This window comes from Mercurialis annua, linkage group LG4 (assembly GCF_937616625.2).
Source record: "Mercurialis annua linkage group LG4, ddMerAnnu1.2, whole genome shotgun sequence".
Classification (NCBI taxonomy): Eukaryota; Viridiplantae; Streptophyta; class Magnoliopsida; order Malpighiales; family Euphorbiaceae; genus Mercurialis; species Mercurialis annua.
Window position 1 is genome coordinate 27131318 of NC_065573.1, and position 20138 is coordinate 27151455.

Consider the following 20138-nt stretch of genomic DNA (forward strand, 5'->3'; position numbering starts at 1 on the left):
CCTTTCAATTTAATACAAAGTCAATTAAGGATAAATTTATAATTTTGGAGAATTTTATTGCTTTAGCTGAGGTGGTACAAAATAATTTGAGCAATTGGATAATCAATACACCAAAGCAATAAGCCACCCAATAGCAACTCTTCCCTGTAATGACACCATTAATAGCAGCTTCATTCATCACTCTTCTCATCCTCCCTCTAATCCAATCCCAACCCCACGCCACCATTCAACAATTCCCACTCCAAACCACCACCACCCTCTCCGTCACCGACTTCGGCGCCACCGGAAACGGCCATGACTACGACACAATACCCATCCAGACCACAATCAACGCCTGCCCTCCATCAACAACCTGCCACGTCACTTTCCCGCCGGGAAAGTACCTGACAGCCACCGTCCACCTCAAGTCCAAAGTCATTCTACACATTCAAGAAGGAGCTACCTTACTGGGCGGCACAAAGATCGGAGACTATGATCCTAGAGAGTTCAGCAGATGGTACGTTGTGTTGGCAGAGAATGCGAGTGATGTTGGGATAACTGGAGGCGGTGTAGTGGACGGTCAAGGGTTGAGGTTTGTTAGGAGATTTGATGAGATTAAGAATGTTATGGTGAGTTGGAATCGGACCGGAGCTTGTCTGGGTGATGAGTGTAGACCTAGGCTTGTTGGGTTCATTGGTTGTAATAATGTTCGTATTTGGAATGTTAGGTTTCAGCAACCTGCGTATTGGTGGTAAGTTTATCATCTATTAATTTGTAGTTCAATTTCTTTATTTCATGCTCTCCAAATACTTGGTTAGAACCGATTAGGCTTAGTTCAATTGATAACATAGTGTTGTTTTTAGGACTGTAAGATTTTAAGTTGGAACACTAATTAGAATCAATGGCAATTTGCTACAGCTTCTACTGCCAGCCTAGCTAGGTAGCACTAACACGGCGAATTAGTAGTATTTTAAGGTTTCCTATGTTAGAAATGAAGTTTCGTGTCCGAAATGCCAAGTGTCCTACACGTTTCCGAAACGAGAAATGTTATTGAATGGAGTGTCTGTACTGCCTCGCCAGCTTAAGAATGGAAGGGGGCATCATGTAATAATTGTAAGGATGGTTTTATATTACTCTTTCAATTCCTTTTTCTCTCTTTAATATTCCTATTTTTATCATTTGTGTTGTTTCTTAAATTCCAAGAGAGAGTTATATTTGCTTAGACTTGCTAGGAACTTTGGAGTGTCTATCTACTTGGAATGTTCATATATTCCTTAGGGTCATGGGAATAAGAGGAAACAGATGGATCTCTCAACACTTTGATTTTGTCGAAAATTCTGTCTATACATAGTAGATTATGAACATCCTGTAAATGGTGAAGCTTGAATATTTCCCACGTTTCTGCACCTATTTAAGCAATCACATGGCACATATGATTGAATCTTCTAAGAAAACGAAATGATTGAGCTGATTTTCTCTACTTGATTATTTGTCGGTTGTTGTCTTCCGATTCTCAGTTTTTAAGATATTATATTCTGTTTCCTGTTGGATTCAGTCTGATGAACATATTGCATTTTGTAGCTTGCACATAGTCAGATGCCGTAACACATCTATTCATGATGTTTCCATATACGGCGACTTCAATACGCCAAACAATGATGGTATAGATATAGAGGATTCAAATAATACAGTGATTACAAGATGCCACATTGATACTGGAGATGATGCCATATGCCCGAAGACATATACTGGCCCCCTATATAACTTGACTGCAACCAACTCTTGGATTCGAACTAAATCTTCTGCAATCAAGTTTGGAAGTGCCAGTTGGTTCAATCTTAAGAATCTGTTGTTTGACAATATCACTATAGTTGATTCTCATAGAGGGCTTGCACTGCAGATGCGCGATGGAGGTAACTGCTTCTTTCTTCCAGTGAAAGTTGACTTTTCTAAAATAGTACATTTTGTTCTTATAGATCTGTCTGAATACTACTCTGTCTATATTGCACAAAACTTGTTGTGTCTTACGTTTTAGTTTTTTGTTTTCATTTCCATTTCCATAAAAACTTTTTAAATACTTTTATATTATATATAAATATAATTAACCTAAGCTGGTTTTTTTTTGGCATTTTCCATTTCAGCATTTTCCTTTTAGAGTTCCCATGCAATATTTCTTCTCATTCATTCAACCAACTGTGCAGGAAATGTTAGAGATGTGACATTCTCAAACATAAACATTACAACGAGATACTATCATCCATCATGGTGGGGAAGAGCAGAGCCTATCTACGTGACAACCTGCCCACGTGACTCGAATGCAAAAGAGGGCTCAATTTCGAATATCCTTTTCGTCAATATATCAGCAACTTCAGAAAATGGTGTTTTCTTATCAGGTTCTAAAGGCGGTCTGTTAAGCAACTTGAGGTTCACTAATGTCAATCTCACATACCGAAGATGGACCGAATACGAAGGTGGATTGATAGACTACAGACCCGGCTGCCAGGGTTTAGTGAATCATAGTGCAGCTGGGATTATCATGGAACACATTGAAGGGTTTGAGATTGAGAATGTAAATATGAGATGGTCCGACACTGAGAATCGGACTGAACAATGGGATAATCCTCTTGATTTCAGGCCTTGGACTGTTAATAACATTTCTTTCTCTAATTTCCATTCTGGTTTGTACAAACAGTGAATCAGTCAGGACCCACTACAGGGAAAGCCTTCGCTTGGTGGTTTCGAGTTTTTCGACAAATTATGGGATACATATTGGTGCATGATTATTTGAAGATTGGAATATACATTTCTAGCAGATTAGTTGAAAATTTGTTGTATGAAAACGGGATGTGATGTGTGCAATAAATAATTTTTCTTCGTCATATAAACTTAGTAGGTCGATGCCCGCGATTGCGGGTTTGATAATAAAGTCTACAACAAATAATTTAATTTTTATAATATCTTATTTGATACATGAAAAATTTGAATAGTAAAAAAGTTAAATAATTCTTTCATTACATGATCATATACAGTTGTAAAACTAAGAACACACGTAGAATATGATTTATGCACATCACCACCAAGCAAATAAAGAAAAATAATATCATTCGGATATACTTTCTAACTATAAATTAACATGCGTGCTTTTTTTCTCTTTTATAATTAAAACACATCAATTGAGCATAATAATAAAAAATTAACTATAAGTAATTTTATTTTTTCTGAAATATAAATATATTTTGTCATTTGAAAAGATAACAAATACATACCTTTTTTTTAGTATCCAAGTGCATACATGTATATAAGATAAGATATTATGTATATGAAATGTGGTTGATGTTTCTCATTTATATATAAAAAATAGTCTTTTCATATTCATAACTTACAAATATTAATAATATAAAAGACTTTTAAGATTTCATAATAAATGACTTTAAAAACTTACAATTAATTAAATTAACTAATAAAAAATAATAATTGATTTCATAGTTTGTAACATTAATGATGTATAAAAAAACTCTTTAAATGTAATTTTTTTATATCACAATGGATTAAAACCTTCATTTTTTTTAATTATCTTTTTAATAAAATTTCTTTCTTTAAATTTTAATTTCATAATTTTAATTTTTTAAAAAAACAATGGATTTAAACCTTCATTTTTTATATTTAAAATATTTTAATCAAATTTCTTTTTTAAAATATATTTTATGTCATAATTTAAAAAAGTAAATAATTAAACAAAACTCTTCAAATTTTATAATTTATATTAAACTCTTTAAATTTCATAACTATAAATTTATTGTGTGTTTAAGAAATAGTTAATTAAATTATATAAATAAAAATTAAAATAAATTAAAATATAATTATATACGTGGATGAAATATAGAAAAAACACTTGGCGAAATTGTGTGAAAACTCTTTTGGAGTTCAAGATTATACTATATATAAATATATATAGATTATACTTTGTATCCTTTGGCTTCACAAATAAGTCGCAACCATGAATCACACTATAAATATTGATGTTTTAAGAATGTGTAATAATTACAAAATATTAATTTAAGTTTTAAATAGCATGTTAGTTTAAATTTAAAATAAATTAATTATTAAATAATTCGAGCCGTAATTATTTTTATAATGTTTATAAGTCGAATCAGTTCAATAAAGGCAAAACCCATCCTAAGACCCCTCTATTTTACCATTTTGACTCGATAAGGCCCTACCCTAAAGTTCGTCACGGCCGAATCTTTTTACCTTCAAAAATCGCATTTTTAAACCCTTACAAGGATGGAAATTGGCAAGTGAAACTCACTCTCCGTTAATGAGAGAGTGAAAAAGAAAACTACTCTGACATTTTTACTTTTAATCCTCATAAATATACATAAAATTTTGGACAAATATCATAAAAAAGCCAAACCTTTTATAAAAGTTCCACAAAAGTCCTGATCTTTTAATTTTGTCAATTTTGGCCAAAAACAAATTATTTGGTTTCAATTGTGGCCAACTCTCAATTTGATTTCAATTTGCCTATGTGACGCCTATGTGGCATGCCAAATATTGAAAGGTCAGGATTTTTGTGAAACCAAATAATTTATTTTTGGCCAAAATCGATAAAATTGAAAGGTAAGGACTTTTGTGAAATCAAATAATCAGTTTTTGGCCAAAATCGACAAAATTGAAAGATCATGACTTTTGTGAAACTTTTATGAAAGGTTTGGCCTTTTTACAACATTTTGCCTAAAATTTTAGGGACTCTAAATATATGTTTTCTTTTCTTCACTTCATCTTCTTTATCAAATTGCCGTGAAAATGATATTTTTTTCTTCCATATCCAAAACGAAATTAAGACTAAAATACCTTCTTAGAATACATTAGCACTGATCAATACAAACAACACAACCATATTATTCATAACTTTCTGAAATGAAGTGACCAATAACAAGCTTTTTGAACATAACACAGACTAAAATTGAGGATTCAGACTCAGAAATTAGATTGCTACAGCAAATAAATGGGAAATTAATAAAACCCATGTTAAGTTATTGAACATACAAGTCAAAAGTCTTCTTCTTCTTGGGTTTACTCTGCTTCTTCTTTGAACACAACACAACCTTATCATTTTTCATTGTTGCCGTGAAAAATGATATCTTTTTCTTACTTTCAAAACAAAATTAGCTTTATCCATTTCGATTTCTAATCGTTTCCATCGATCTAGCCATATGGGTTATCTTCAAATTCAATTTTAGCAAGTGTGTTGATCTCAGATTTTCAAAATAATAATGCCAAAGTTTTGTCCTCTAGCATGCGACGGCGTAGAGAAATCGACAATTGTTGTTGAGGACGTTGTGCTGCTGATGTTTGACGAGAAGTCTATCTATTTATTAAAGAATCCACATCATATTACTTCAATTGCTATTTATAAATTTGTCGCTTGAAGTTTGAACTTTCGGTTTTTGTTATAATGGGAGAAGATAAAATATGAAAAATATATGTAATGAGGGAAGAAGATGATGACAAAATAATAACTTTGCCATCAAATTTATTTTATTTTGCACTTTTTATTTAAAGTGTGATTTTATATGAAACAAGTCCTCAAAATTAATGCCACATCATTTTTTTCTGTTAATTAATGGGGAGTGAGACGCACTTCCCATTTTCCATCCACGTAAGGGTCTGAAAATATCAATAATAAAAATAAAGGGACTCATCAGTGACGAACTTTAAAGTAGGGGTTTATTGAGTCAAAATGGCAAAATAGAAGAGCCTTAGGATGGATTTTGCCTTCAACAAATTAAATTGAATACTACGATCAAACCATGACATGAACTTACTATACAAAGTAAACTTTATTTTTTCTCCTGCAACTTTCGAAGCTGTTACACTCATACCCTCTCATTCATTAGTCATTACCCATTAACCCACCAGCTCTGCTGATTATTGCCTGTATCAATTGTAAGACACTTGTTTGATGAAATGTCTGAAAGAAATGCGGTGTCTTGGACTGCCATGATTTCTGGGTATTCTCAAAGAGGGCTTTCTGTTGATGCATTGCGTCTTTTTATACAGATGCTCAGATCAGGTATATTGTTTAGTTACTATAAAGCTGAGATAGAATTTAGTTACTATACAGACACTTGTTTGATGAAATGTCTGAAAGAAATGAGTTCATGTTACTTATGCTAGTGTATTTACCTCATTCTCTGGGCTTTGCTGCATTAATTCAATGTGAATTACCTGTAGCTCCTCAAAATTCTATGATTGATATGCACTTAAAGTCTGGATAACTTAATTATGCAACAAGGAATTTTGATAGCATGCCTGAGCTAACTCTTATTTCATGGAATGTAATGCCTGTGGGGTATGGTATGCACGGAATTGGAACACATGCTGCTGACCTGATGAGAGATGAAAATAAAGTAAAATTTGACAGTAAGGTTTTGGCTATTCTATCCTGCAGCAGTCATGGATGTTGAGTCATGGATGATTTGTAAATAAAGGACCGTAAATCTTTGATGAGATGCTGAAAGAAAGTAGTGGGATCAATGCAGAGATGGATCATTATGGATGTGTTGTCGACTTGCTTGGCCGTGCTGGTCCTATAAAAGAGGCATTTAAATTCATCAAAATGATGCCTTCTAAACCAACTGGTGCCATTTGGGATTCACTTTTAGGTGCTTGTACAGTTCATTCAAATATTGATATTGGATGATTTGTAGGTCATCAACTTCTGCAGATGGAACCTGAAAATGCTGGAAACTACGTAATCCTTTCCAATTTATATGCTTCTGCAGGAGAAAGAACCAGGAAGAAGTTGGATTGAACTTGACCAAATCCTGCATACTTATCATGCAAGTGACACTCCCATCCAAGGAGAAGAAGTATTTGGGAGGGTGACCTGGGTGAGGGCATAATCAATCAAGTTTAAGGAATCCTTATATGTCCCTTCCCCGAGTTGTGTTTTATACGATGTGGATGCGGAGCAAAAAAAGAAAATACTTCTAGGCCACAGTGAAAAACTAGCTTTGGCTTTCAGACTCATTGCTGCTTCTAATCAGAGTGATAAAAAACCTCTGCACCTGTGTTGATTGCCACAGTTTTGCCAAATCTGTATCAAAGGTTCATGGAAGAGAAGCGTCTTTGAGGTATAAGAACCAGTTCCATCATAATGTCGAGGGAATCTGTTCTTGTGGTGACTATTGGTAATTCTTTGAACTTTTTACTCAGATTATGTTTTCATATGCTTGTAAAGAATGTGAGAGGGCTATAGCAATTTAAGTACTAGTTGGAGAACAAAGTTGCATCTGAAATGGAGGGTGATAAGATCATCCATGACATGAATTAATTGGAGAAATTAACAGCGTACTCGAATTCAATTTAGTTTATTGAAGAAAGAAGAAAATGTTTCCAGCTAACTTTAGCAAGGTAAATGTCAAGCAACGATGTCCACCTTCCCTTGTATCTACATCAATACATTTATTCAAACACAACATCTTATATTCTTGTGAATTTTAAAGGATTCAACAAAGGTCGTTTATCAGGCACTGCATCTTTTGTTCATATTGAATGTTAAGCATTATATTGATCTCAAGTTTTGCACAAGCTTTTATCCTAGATAAGTTATCGACCCAAATTGCCTTCTATTATCAGTATATCACGTAAAAAGTGTTTTTCTGGAACAGAATCTGGTGTCTGTTACTGTAAGCTTAAAAGTATATTAGTCGTTTCTCTTAAACTTACTATCATAACAATTGATAAAACCTATCCCATATAAATGCACTCATCTTACCATGTCCCGACCTATCTTTTCCTTGGTTGTTTGACTAATTTTTTTGCAGGTGATCTAATATGTAATTGGCACATTCTGACACTTCCATTAAATGCTAGTGGTTCAGTTGCAGAAATTGTGTTTCCTCTTTGCCCTTGCAATAAAACAAGGTATTGCAACTTTTCTCGTTCTCCTGTTACTAAGCCTGAAATATCTTTTGGGTAGGCAGGTATCTGAATCGATGACTGAGTCTAAAATGGGTTAACGTTAGCTTTAGGATAATTACATTGCAATATTAATGATGGATATAAGATTTGAATTCGAGAAATATTTATTCCTCTCATAATTTAAACTTGCTTCCAATATCCCCTCAAAAGGTTAATTACACGTTAAAGCGTCGATGTTATGAATTCATAAAAACAATAATATTAAAAACTTAAAATGTAGTCCCTTAATATTGCGTAACAACCTAATGTATGCATGCAACTGTTGATATCATTTTATGCAACTTTATCAACTGCTGCATGAGCTTGCATGTAATGATGTTTATATATAGTATGTGTGTTGGAGAGAGTTGGCTGTAAGGGTTGAAGAAAAATGTGAGTTTAATACAAAATCTAAGCTAGGCTTACCCTGAAATCCTTCACATGGAAAAAGTAGCATGAAGAATTTAATGCTAATAGAACAAATATGGCAGTATAGTCCAACTACCTTTATAATCGTAATCTATTAACAGTAACTTTTATTGATATATGGAAAGTCACGATTTTGCTAATGCAAAATGTCCAAAGATGCCTCTGGTGCCTGGCACAAATTTAAAATTACAACTATTAATTAGTTTTATTTGTCAACAAATTCACTAAATTTTACAGAAGAAAAAGGCAAGGTAGTTGCACAAGCACTACTATGAGAAAGAATTTTGTGTGAGTTTCATGTCTAGTAGATAAAGATGACAAACTGATATACTAAAATCCTTCTTCAAATTAGGTTTTATTTTTTTTAATTAATTTCTACCTATTTTTATTTCTTTCATTATCACCAACTTTATTTTTTTTTCATTTCTCTCAATGAATAGTTTCTTATTCTTGTTTTATTGCATATCTCGATCATTTAAAACTTCGTTTTAGAGATTTGGAATAGTTGGAATTTGAGGGTTATTACTTGTTGAATTAGGTGCAACTCAAAAGGATCTGGCAAGAAACTTACTCATCAATAATAGGTAAGAGTCATGTTTGCTTCAAACTAATGTTCATAAGGCAAGACATCAAGGCTATGTTAAAATGAATTTCAATTTACTGGAAGAAGGTTTTCTGTTTAAGTTGTTTGTGTAAACATTTTGTTTTCAGTTTTGCATGTAGGACTTTTAGGGAAATAACAAAGATAATTGCTAACATTGTACAAAGGGTATAATTTTGTCATTGTGATCAACTTTTTTTCTTTTGAAGAAATTATTAACTGCTTATTGATTGAGAAAATTGTTCAAGCCTATTTATCTTATAGCCATTTTCAGTCACTCGGGATTGAAATTTTAGTATTATGAATTTTCTTGGTCTAGTGTTTCTTGAAACTAATTGAACATTGCTTAAATTTTTAATAGATTGTGCCAATTATGTTTTGGTACATTTTCAAACCTTTTTGAAGCTGGCTAACTGGTTATCATGATCTATCTTTTGTCATAAAATTGCGAAAATGTTTTCTTCAACTTCATTCGTAGATATATATTATGACAATTGATTTTAGATATTTATACTTGTTACAAAAACCATATCATTAATTACACAATTTCGTTAGTTATCATAGGATATGCTAATTTGGCATGCACACGAGATACTTGAGAAAAAGATAATTAATTATCACACGTGGCCAATTAAGTATCTATTGAATGGTTCATAATGGATTATGTTTATTTAAATATTTAGGAGGATATAGTAATAAAAAAACAGAGCACGTGGTCGGTTATGTTATAAGATTTTTTACTGATGGAAATTGTTAAATAGTAATACCAAGTAGTAGGAAGGAAATAACTTTTATTTTACATTCGAGAATTACTTATATATTTATCTCATTCTTGTTCCGATACATTTGTTTTATGTTGAATATCATTTTTATGAATGAATTTGTTTCTAAGATTAAGGATGTTGAGATATCTAATGGTACAAGTAATAATATTTTTCTAGACAAAAAACCATAGGTGATGGAAACATATAATTATACACCGATCTAGGTGAATATCGATATGCTTATCTGTGCTGTGATAACAATGGATACTGAAAATAAACAAATAGATGAAATTAATATCTTTTTTTTTAATTCTCATTGTGCTTTTTGATTTATGGTTTACAACTTTAGGTTAAACGATTCTTCTATTTAGTAAGCTATACATTGAGAACATGCACGATGACAGTTTGTGTGTAGGTGCATTCTAACCTGTGTTTATTACTGGATTGTATTTTATATAGGCATTAGAATCTATATTGATATTAAGGGTTATGAATAAATTGAAGGGTGCAAAGTAACGAGAAAATGGAATATGTTTCAACTATAATCAATAATTGGTTGAGTGGTTATTATTGTTATTATGAAGTGCGCTAATACCAAAATGGACAGTATTTTTCTTTTCTTAAATCACATTTAAATTTGTTCCGTGCTTGATTTTTTTATCTTTTTCGTAATATGTCGAGTTTTATTTGTTCAAACGGATTAGTCTTTACCAATTAAGGACACTGAGATTGCTAACTGTAGCGAGATAAGTAGCGAATGCTACTTTAAACCATCTAGCTTCATGCTAAAAACAAAGGTGTTAATGGAGTTTTTCATAGATCTTTTGTACGTCCAAAAATGCTTTATGATACATTGTTTAATGAAATCATTTATTTGTGCGACATCTGAGTCATTCTGGATTAGTGGTGGATCAAACTTTAGTCTTAATTTTAGCTGATTAATTATCATTTCAGGGCATTGAAAAAGATATCACAAATGACTGGCCAAGATCAAGCAGCCTATGTTAGAAGGTAAATGCTGAATAAATTCTTAAAAAAATATGCAGCAGTAATGTAGCCTCTTCTTTGACTCGTATGTACTCAACTATTTAATTGCAAAACTGATATGGAAAGACAATGTACATAGTTCCTTAAGTGGTTTATTATTATGTAGGTCAAGCGATAGCTTAGCAAGAGGCAAATCTAAATCTAAGTTTCGCGGAGTTGTAAGGTACTTTGAATTGTTAATCTAACTTCCCTGATCCTTAATTCTCTGTGTTTCATGTATTATTATGTATATCCGAAACAGGAATGAAGTCACGGGGAAATGGCTAGCAAGGAAAGGAACTAGCAAAGATTGTTTCTTGGGATTGTATGGTCAGTCTACGGGCATCATTTCAAGATTACATTATTTACGTGCTCTTTGTAAATAAGTTCATCTTTCTCTTATTTTTTTCGCATGTTGTAACTATGAATATAGATACTGAAGAGGGAGCCGCAATTGCATTTGATGTACAATGTATAAGAGAAAAGGGATACCGAGCCATCACCAACTATAGCTTGAGGTGTTATGATGTTGAATCTATCATCAAGAGCCAGCTAGCTTTCCTACAGCAGCAACAAGCGAAGTTGGATTTGCAAACAATAAGGCATTGTCAGCAGCAGCAGCAGTCTCCCAGAAAGCCTGCAGCTTTTCACCTTAATGTGGTACCGAAAAGCGTGGTCTCAGAAGTGGACAGAAAGCAGTATATGGTTTGGACACTTGCAGCTGCAAGAAGGGAGCTTGCTGCAAAAGCATCAACCTCTCGTTTCGAGCATGGAGTTTTGAGCCCATTCAGCCCCTACCATCAAGTGTTACAGTCAAAAGAAGATCAGGGCCGGTATGACAGCAGGCATGATCGGGCTTCTTATGCGACACGGGTTGTTCCATACAGCTGGTTTGGTCCCTACCAGACTAGCTCAGCCACAGAAGCCTCCCTAAGAGCTCAGGGATTGGGATTTCAACATGCAAGCTCGAGTTATTTCGAGGCTTATGACAGCAACAATCAGAACAAAGGGAAAGAAAGGGTTATTGATATCTGAATTTAGAAGTTTATAACTGCAGCCTGTATGCAGTAAAGACTAAATATACAAAGCAGTATATGTAATAAAGAGCAATAGCAATGTGTTTCTATTGTTATTAGAACTGATAAGTCCAATGAGTGCTTGAGAAGTGGAAACTTATTGGATTATGAATGTTAAATGACAGTTGTAATGTGTTTTTTTGGTAAAATCATTTGATATCCTAATAGTTATGTTATTAATGAATTGTTTGAATTTCAAGATTTGTAGTTCTCTACCTAATTTATCAAAACATAATTACCAAGATATAAGTGTTGCCACTTAAAGAGAATTATCAGTACCAAAATTTGGCAGTGCTCATCATAAGATAAATAGAGTCATAGTCTGTCCATCATTCTTGAAAACTGAATATCAGTATCAAAATTTGATAGTAATCATAAGATAAATATACCAACATACTTGTCTATATAGTAGCAAAAGTGTACGGAAACATTGAAAAGAATTGCCGCAAAAAAAATGAATCATTCAGTTTGCATAAAAAAATGTTTTGACAAATAGTTGCATAAAACCATATAGCACAATACCAACATTTGAAACTGAGTGCACTAAAACCATATAGCACAATACCAACATTTCTTGATGCTCTTGAACTGAATCATCATATAAGCATACCAAGCAAAAAGGGCAGACCTGAAAAAACAAACAGAACATAAAATCCTACTCTGTTCTTGTCTATGAACCACAAGCCTATTCATTAATCATATGCATAAATTCACATCTTAACATTCAAGTTCCTGCTAGTTTACATCCTAATCACAACTATTAACCAATAGTCTTATATTTTCCTGCTAATGTTTTGGCTGAAACAACATTAGTTAGTACCTTATGCATTACATCATATTTCAACACCCACATCATAAGTTGCACTTAAACTAAAATGCTGAAACACGGCTCTATGTGAAAAATGCATTTTTCATTCATATAGATACTTAACAAACATACAATCCAAAAAATCAGATCTAAATATATTCATGCACTGTTTCTACATCAGAGTTAGGAAGGAAAAATTACAAGTAATTATAGTAATCCAAGCATTGCATTGGACATCAGAAACTAATCTACGTCTAATTTACTGCAGTTGGTGGATTTCCTTGCAAGGATGACTTGGTTCTCACGTTTCCTGTCATCACTGGCCATCTCTTGTGCGCTCATACGCTGCAAGAAACTGTCTCATTTGTAATGTGAGCCATTAAAGTTTGCAAAACTTTACGAGGGTCTGTTGCAATGGGCAGAGTTGAATCAGCAGAGAGAAAAGTATGTAGCTGGTTTCTCAATTCAATCCAGCTGCAGCCAGGTTGGTTTCCCGAGCTGCTCTCTTTCATTAACGCCCTTACTTCATGAACTTCACTCCATCTTGCTGCCTGAGCATGCATGTTTGACAACAGTACAAAACGTGATGTCCTGTCAGGCTCGATTTCTAGAAGCTTGTGAGCTGCTAGTTTTCCAAGTTCCAAATTTCCATGAGTTCTGCAAGCCCCGAGCACCGCACCCCACACACCAGCATTGCCCTTAATTTTCATTCTCTTCACCAATTCAAAGGCCTCATCTAACTTCCCTACCCGGCCAAGCATGTCAACAACACAAGCATAGTGCTCGGCCAGTGATTCAATTGCATAAAACTGAATCATACACTGAAACAATTCCAAACCCTGATCAACAAGGCCAGCGTGACTACATGCAGACAAGACTCCAATGAAAGTGACTTGGTCAGGCGCCACTCCTGCTAACTTCATCTCCTGAAACAGCTTAACTGCCTCTTCTCCGTAACCATTTATTGCATACCCACCAATCAAAGAGTTCCAAGACACCACATCAGCATGATCAATGCCCTTGAATACAAGCTCAGCATCCAAGATTCTTCCACATTTAGCATACATGGTGATTAAAGCATTGCAGATGCATAAGTCATTCACATAACCTTTCTTAACCAGGAGATGGTGTAGCTGCCGGCCAACTTGCAGAGCTGCAACAGCAGCGCAAGAACTTAGTCCACAAGCAAAAGTAAATTGATCAGGTTTCTCTCCTTCAGATTGCATCAAAACAAAACACCATAGAGCATCCAAATATGACCCATTTGTCATGAAACCCGAAATTAAGGAATTCCAGGAAACTAAATTCCTCTCTTCCATCTCTTCAAAGATCCTCAGAGCTCTATCAATTTGTCCTACTTGAGCATACGCAATAATCATATTATTCCATGTAACTATGTCCTTTTTGACCATTTTTTCGAATAGACGGATAGCTTCATCGACTCTTCCACATTGTGTATAGCCTACAATCATAGTGTTCATGCAAATCAAATCAGGGTTACTTATCTCCCTGAAGATTTGACAAGCTTCATCTATTTTATTACATTGAATATAACCAGATATCATTGCTGTTTGGGCAGCAATGTCGCTGTAAGGCATTTCATTTAGTGTTTTCCTTGCCTCATCAAGCTTACCAGCCCGAACATATCCATTAATCATCGTGGTCCATGAAACAGGATCTCTCCTCGGCATCTCTTCAAATAGCTTAGCAGCCTCGTCAATTTTGTGGTTCTGAACATATGCTGAAATCATTGCGTTCCAGGATGCCACATTTCTACTAGGCATTTGGTCAAAAATCCTCCTAGCCTCCAAAACATTTCCTTTTCTTGCAAACCCACATAATATTGTAACCCAAGAAATGATGTTTGGCTCCGGAATTTTCACGAAAAAATCCCAAGCAGAATCCAAATCATCAAGTTGAACGAATCCGTCCACCATCAAATTCCACGAAACAACATCGCGATGGACCATTTCTTGAAAAAACTTCAAAGCCGAACACATGTGTCCATTTTTCGTGTACCCCGCTAGCATCGAGTTCCAAGAAACTAAATTTTTAACAGGCATAGAATCAAACAGCCTCTTGGCTTCATCATATCTCCCTTCCTTGGAGTAGCCAGCAATCACTGCATTCCAACAAGCCGTATCTCTCTTATAGCAACAAGGAAGTGAATCCAAAAGTTGCCTGGCATTCTCGAGCTTCCCGTTACGGGTATAGCAAGTGATCATCAAAGTCCACGAGAAAATATCCCTGTGAGGCATTTTAACAAATATACCATAGGCGTGATCAACCTTATTACTGTGTAAATAAGCAGCAATCATAGTATTCCAAGACACTAAATTTCTGCTAGGCATTTTATCAAACAGATTGCGTGCATCTACAACCCTGCCATTTTTTGCATAGGCAGATATCATTGAGTTGTACGTGACAGTGTTCTTTTTGGACATTCCAAGGAAAATTTTGATGGCATCATCGATCCGACCGCATCTTCCCAACTGGGTGATTTTTAGATTTTGGTGGAAGATACAACTACTTTGCAGTAGCCTCCTTTTCATGGTCAAATTTGAGCAATCTGTTTTTCAAGTTTGAAAAGAATTGCTGCAAAAAATGAATCATTCAGTTTGCAAACAAAATAAGGCCATCAGATGTAAAATATAAAAGCTTTTCGACAAAAAAAAACTATAAAAGCTCAGAATTTCCCTTTTCTTGCTGCTCAAGTTTTCATTTCTGCCTTCCACGTCTGCTTAAGAAAGTGCTTCTTAACATTTGAAAGAGCGTACCAGACTCAAAATCCCATATATTCATCATCAAAATTCACTTCAATTACATCATAATCACTTCAATTACATCATAATCACTATATATTCATCATCAAAATTCTAAACTCAACAATTAACCAATTGTCTTATTTTTTGTGCTAATGGTTTGGCTGAAACAACATTAGTTAGCACCATATGCATTAAATGCTGAATAATACGTTGCACGTAAATTAAATGCTGAATAATTATATGTGAAAAATGTATTTTTCATTCATTTAGCTACTTAACAACAATAAACAATCAGTAGAGATTATAACAATCTAAGAAATCGGATTCTAAATATATTCATCCACTAACTGTTTCTACATCAGAGTTAGGAAGAAGAAATTACAATCCTAGCATTGGAAATCAGAAACTAATCTACTTCTAATTTACTGCATTTTTGGTGGATTTCCTTGCAAGGATGACTTGGTTCTCACGCTTCCTGTCATCACTGGCCATCTCTTGCGGGCTCATATCTGCCACTTCCTCTGGTTTGATTGTTCCGAGAAGAAGCTTTCTTCTAAAGTCAGGGTTTTTAGGATCCTTGATGTTGAACAGAAGCGATCTGTACTTGGGGCGGCAGCCTGTGTTGGAGAATCCCCATTTAGCAAACAGTAGGGATTCAATAGAAGAGGCAATCTGGGCTGCATTGCGCCTGTTTAGTTCACTGTCATCCTGAACTTCCTGAAACACCATCGATAAACCTTGAAGAATCTGTTCCTTTACGTTGTCCCTCAAGTGCGGCTGATTGTCTTGAAGCTGGCGATCAGGCATGGGAATCCCTTGTCTCTTGGGTTTCGTAATCTGCCGCTTGGGCATCAATTTTTGAACGCCAAGATTCTCTTGTTTCTTCTTGGGCGGTGTCTGAATCTGTGGTTTGTTGGAGGTTTCAATCTTGTCGGGTTTCTGGAGAGGCATGGGAAGATTCTGTTGTCTCTTCATGGGTGGTTTCTGAATCTCTGGTTTGGGTATCAGTTGCTTGGAGGTTTCAGCATTCTGTTGTCTCTTCATGGGTGGTTTCTGAATCTGTTGTTTGGGTATCAGTTGCTTGGAGGTTTCAATATTCTGTTGTCTCTTCATGGGAGGTTTCTGAATCTCTGGTTCGGGTATCAATTGCTTGGAGGTTTCAGTCGTGTCAGGTTTGTGATGAGGCATGGCAAGATTCTTTTGTCTCTTGAGTTCTGGCGGTGGCGGCGGAGTCTCTGGTTTGATGGAGGGTTGACTGTCAAGAATGTTGGTCATGGCAATTTCAGAATAATGTCGTTTCTTGATGATCAACTTAACGCGCTTTCCGTTAACGTTGATATATCTGAAGGGGTTTATAATGGGAGGTGGATCATCAGACATGGGCTCTTCTTCTCTGACAAATTCATTGAGCATTCTGTGGTTCCAAGCGGCATAAACAGAAGAAGAGAGATTCTTAATGGTGAGGCGTGGGTGTCCGGTGAGACTGTGAAGACGTTTAAGCACATCAGTTTGGGCGGAAGCAAGTGCAAGAACCTGGGAGCTCACCGGAAAATGAAGAAGATCATTCAGCGCCTCCAGACATTCAGATTCTTGAGAGCCGTAGTGTGCCGACTTCCATGCGACGTTGAACAAATCGGCAAGCTCCATATTAATTATGTGAAGAAGAAAGCAAAGAGAGTTAAGAAGTGAGATTAACTGAGGTTTATATCGAAAGAATGATAAACCCTACTACTAGTGGCAAGAAAGCAAGTGGGTTTATATAGTAAATTGAAATTAATTATTTAGGAAGTTTTAAAACACTCCTACTTCCATTCCGATTAGGAAACCCAATACCTTTGGGAACACTTAATTACTTCCTCTTTAATTAATTAACTCACTCCTCACTCACACTAAAATTTACTGTGGCGGTAAATAACTTAAAAAAACACTACTCTCAACTCATTTACAACAAATATAAAAAGTTAATTATTTAATTTCTTTTTTTACTTTTAATCGTAAAATTAACCAAGCTCTAGAATGATAGAGAATAAATGTAGAGTAATTAATGTCTAATTTTTTTAATTTTATATCAGATAAAATATTACTAATAAACATATATTTAAATTACGAGTCACATATCTATCACATAAAAATATTAATTAATTACTACTTCCTCTTTAATTAGTTAACTCACATCTTACACTAAAATTTACTGCAGCCGTAAATAACTTAAAAAACTAGGGGTGAGCACGGTTCGGGGGAATCCGGGAATTGACAAATCTCCGGAACCAAACTAAAAGTCGGGGATATCGAAAATTGGATCCGTAACAATAATCGGTTCGGTTCAGAGATTTTATTTTTCGGTACGGTTTGGTACGGAAATTCGGTTCTAATGGTTTGGTACGGAAATTACTAGAACCACAGATATTATTTTATTTAAAATATGATCTCTACTATATTATAATATATTATTTTGACTTTTAAAATTAATTAGCTACCCATTCATTTTTTATATATTTTCAACTATCATAAATAAATAATCATCAATAAATAAAAGTGCATAAAATGTATATTATCGTTCGATTTAATATTAAATTTTTGATTATTTGATAAGGATACTTGTATCTATTCTCAAATCTAAACTATATCATTTTTGTTAAAACTACACAATTTGGTCAATAATAGAAATTAATAATGAATATGTAAATTGTTCATATCGATTCTTTAAAAATACTTTTAATAATTATTGTATATTTGACAAATTCATATAAATTTATAAAACAATTTTAATGTTTACTAATTCAAAATTAATATGAATATAATAATCAAATTACAAGTATAATATATATATATATATATATATATATATATATATATATATATATAATTTTGGTTTTTCGGGTATAAATTCGGTAATTCGGTTCGGTACGGTTATTTATAAAAGATCTAGAACCGTACCAATAAAATTTTCGGTAAGATTCCGTTCGGGGAAAATCAATGGTCAACGGATATTTTTTGATCCTGAATATTTTTTGTTCGGTTTTGGAGATATCCAGGATCCGTGCACATCTGTAAAAAAAACTTCCCAATGCATAGTATTATCGAAAAAACTTCCTATTTGACATAAACAAAACAAAAACTTCCTACTACGTATCTTATTCTACTTTACTTCATCTTATCATTCTATTAGAATTTTATTTCTAGGTTTACTACTGAGATAGAAAATCTCAAAATATATGACTTGAGAGTCAAGAAAATAGAGGAGTCGTAAAAAAGACCCTGTAATGTCAACCAATTACTAAATCCTGGGGACAATTAATTTGTCAAGCCTATCCCTCTAATTAATATCAATTCGAATCCTAAACCTTATATCTTTGTGCCGCGGTAAAAACACTACTTTCAACTCTCCGGACTGGCAGTTACATTAAAATCTAGTGCCACGGTAGAAACACTACTTTCAACTCATTTTAATGCAAGAAGAGATACAAAAACATGTCTCAAATAAATAAATATTATATATATATATATATATATATATATATATATATATATATATATTAATAAATTAATAAATAGAATATTACCAAATGAAAGCATTGTTTAATTATTAGTATTTTTTATGAATTGTTTAATTTAAATTAAAATTGTAGTAAGTAAGTGATATTTACGAAAATTCCTGCGCACATAATCCAACTTTTTTTTTTTTTTTTTTGATAAAATAATCCAACTTATATTTCATACTTTAGGAGCATATTTCTTTTGCCTACAACGTCTAGATGTTTTTTTATTGTTGTTGGCATAGTGGCTTTACAATGATAAGGAAATTAATTAAGCTATATAATTGGCCAATAAGAAAAAAGATAATAAATATATCAACATGAGGTTTTTCTACCAAAAATACATATATGACAATCAAATTTTATTTTATTTATTTAAGAATTTATAATTTGATCTAAAAACTCTTTTTTATAAAAAAATTAAGCATTTTTTGGTCTTTTTCATACTTTAGTAGCATATTAGTGCCTCATTATAAACATTAGGAGCAATTTTGCCCTTTTTTCTGCAGGAATTGAATAAATATATGAAATAAGTGTTATCCCTAATTGCTTTAATATATAATCTAATTTTACTTCTTAAATTCATCTAATTTTACTCTTTAAGTTTATTCTACATAGTTAATTAATTACTGGTTTTATATTATTCAATTAAAAAAGTTATATGGCTAAACAAACATAAAGTAACAAAATAGGTGGATAATGATCTAGGCCAAATTACTTAGAAATCACCGACTTTTGATTTTTTTTTTCAAATAGCATTCCGACATTGAAAAAGGCTAATTATACCCTATTTTATATGTTCGACTTTCAATTATATCCTAAATTGAGGAGAAGACGAAGGGTTCATCTAAAATCTCAAAATAATTTTATAAATATGACGGTTTTGATTTATTCAATTTTTTAACAAAATTTAAAATTAATTATATATCTATCAAATATATTTAAAATATATTATTAAATTTATGATTAATTAAATTAATTAGGATTTTAAATTAGTTAAACTTAATATTAATTAAGAAATATTAATATTTTTTTAAATATATATAAATTTATTATTACATAATTAGTTAATTTGATTTAAAAATTGAGTTTGAATTTGATTGAGTTATTATGTGGTTCGTCATGTGATTTGGTTGGATTAAAAGTTTTTCCACGTTAGCTATTCGCTAAGTTAGTAGTGACGTGA

General features: G+C 33.3%; 4 protein-coding genes across 8 annotated transcripts; 2 read left to right on the forward strand and 2 right to left on the reverse strand.

The window, feature by feature from the left end:
* Window positions 1-48: 48 nt before the first annotated feature.
* Window positions 49-2864, forward strand: LOC126679173 (uncharacterized). The gene is made up of 3 exons (XM_050374130.2): window positions 49-730; window positions 1561-1892; window positions 2181-2864. The coding sequence occupies exons 1-3, from the start codon at window positions 150-152 to the stop codon at window positions 2672-2674; spliced, it is 1407 nt and encodes a 468-aa protein (XP_050230087.1). The 5' UTR covers window positions 49-149; the 3' UTR covers window positions 2675-2864.
* A 2885-nt stretch (window positions 2865-5749) lies between these two features.
* On the forward strand, window positions 5750-12027 carry LOC126679176 (AP2-like ethylene-responsive transcription factor AIL7). Of its 5 annotated transcripts, XM_050374139.2 has the most exons (8): window positions 5750-7118; window positions 7201-7398; window positions 7812-7911; window positions 8915-8960; window positions 10696-10752; window positions 10895-10951; window positions 11030-11097; window positions 11201-12027. In XM_050374139.2, exons 3-8 carry the CDS (start codon window positions 7854-7856, stop codon window positions 11800-11802), a joined length of 888 nt encoding a protein of 295 aa, XP_050230096.1. In that variant the 5' UTR covers window positions 5750-7118; window positions 7201-7398; window positions 7812-7853; the 3' UTR covers window positions 11803-12027. The 5 variants fall into 5 exon arrangements, with proteins under 5 accessions (XP_050230096.1, XP_050230095.1, XP_050230093.1 ...); XM_050374138.2 differs by lacking the exon at window positions 7201-7398 and having other exon boundaries at window positions 5750-7175; XM_050374136.2 differs by lacking the exons at window positions 7201-7398; window positions 8915-8960 and having other exon boundaries at window positions 5751-6647; window positions 6768-7175.
* Window positions 12028-12737: 710 nt separating this feature from the next.
* LOC126679171 (pentatricopeptide repeat-containing protein At4g02750-like) lies at window positions 12738-15576 on the reverse strand. Its single transcript, XM_050374125.2, has one exon. It carries the CDS (start codon window positions 15201-15203, stop codon window positions 12990-12992), a length of 2214 nt encoding a protein of 737 aa, XP_050230082.1. The 5' UTR covers window positions 15204-15576; the 3' UTR covers window positions 12738-12989.
* Window positions 15577-15690: 114 nt separating this feature from the next.
* Window positions 15691-17117, reverse strand: LOC126679174 (transcription elongation factor TFIIS-like). The gene has a single exon (XM_050374131.2). It carries the CDS (start codon window positions 17061-17063, stop codon window positions 15834-15836), a length of 1230 nt encoding a protein of 409 aa, XP_050230088.1. The 5' UTR covers window positions 17064-17117; the 3' UTR covers window positions 15691-15833.
* Between the last annotated feature and the right edge of the window lie 3021 nt (window positions 17118-20138).

Coding starts and splice junctions, on each gene's coding strand:
- LOC126679173 (XM_050374130.2), top strand. CDS start 150: ATGACACCATTAATAGCAGCTTCATTCATCACTCTTCTCATCCTCCCT. Junction 731..1,560: donor CAGCAACCTGCGTATTGGTG/GTAAGTTTATCA, acceptor TGCATTTTGTAG/CTTGCACATAGTCAGATGCC. Junction 1,893..2,180: donor ACTGCAGATGCGCGATGGAG/GTAACTGCTTCT, acceptor CCAACTGTGCAG/GAAATGTTAGAGATGTGACA.
- LOC126679176 (XM_050374136.2), top strand. CDS start 7,142: ATGTCGAGGGAATCTGTTCTTGTGGTGACTATTG. Junction 10,753..10,894: donor CAAGCAGCCTATGTTAGAAG/GTAAATGCTGAA, acceptor ATTATTATGTAG/GTCAAGCGATAGCTTAGCAA. Junction 10,952..11,029: donor AAGTTTCGCGGAGTTGTAAG/GTACTTTGAATT, acceptor TATCCGAAACAG/GAATGAAGTCACGGGGAAAT.
- LOC126679171 (XM_050374125.2), bottom strand. CDS start 15,203: ATGAAAAGGAGGCTACTGCAAAGTAGTTGTATCTTCCACCAAAATCTA.
- LOC126679174 (XM_050374131.2), bottom strand. CDS start 17,063: ATGGAGCTTGCCGATTTGTTCAACGTCGCATGGAAGTCGGCACACTAC.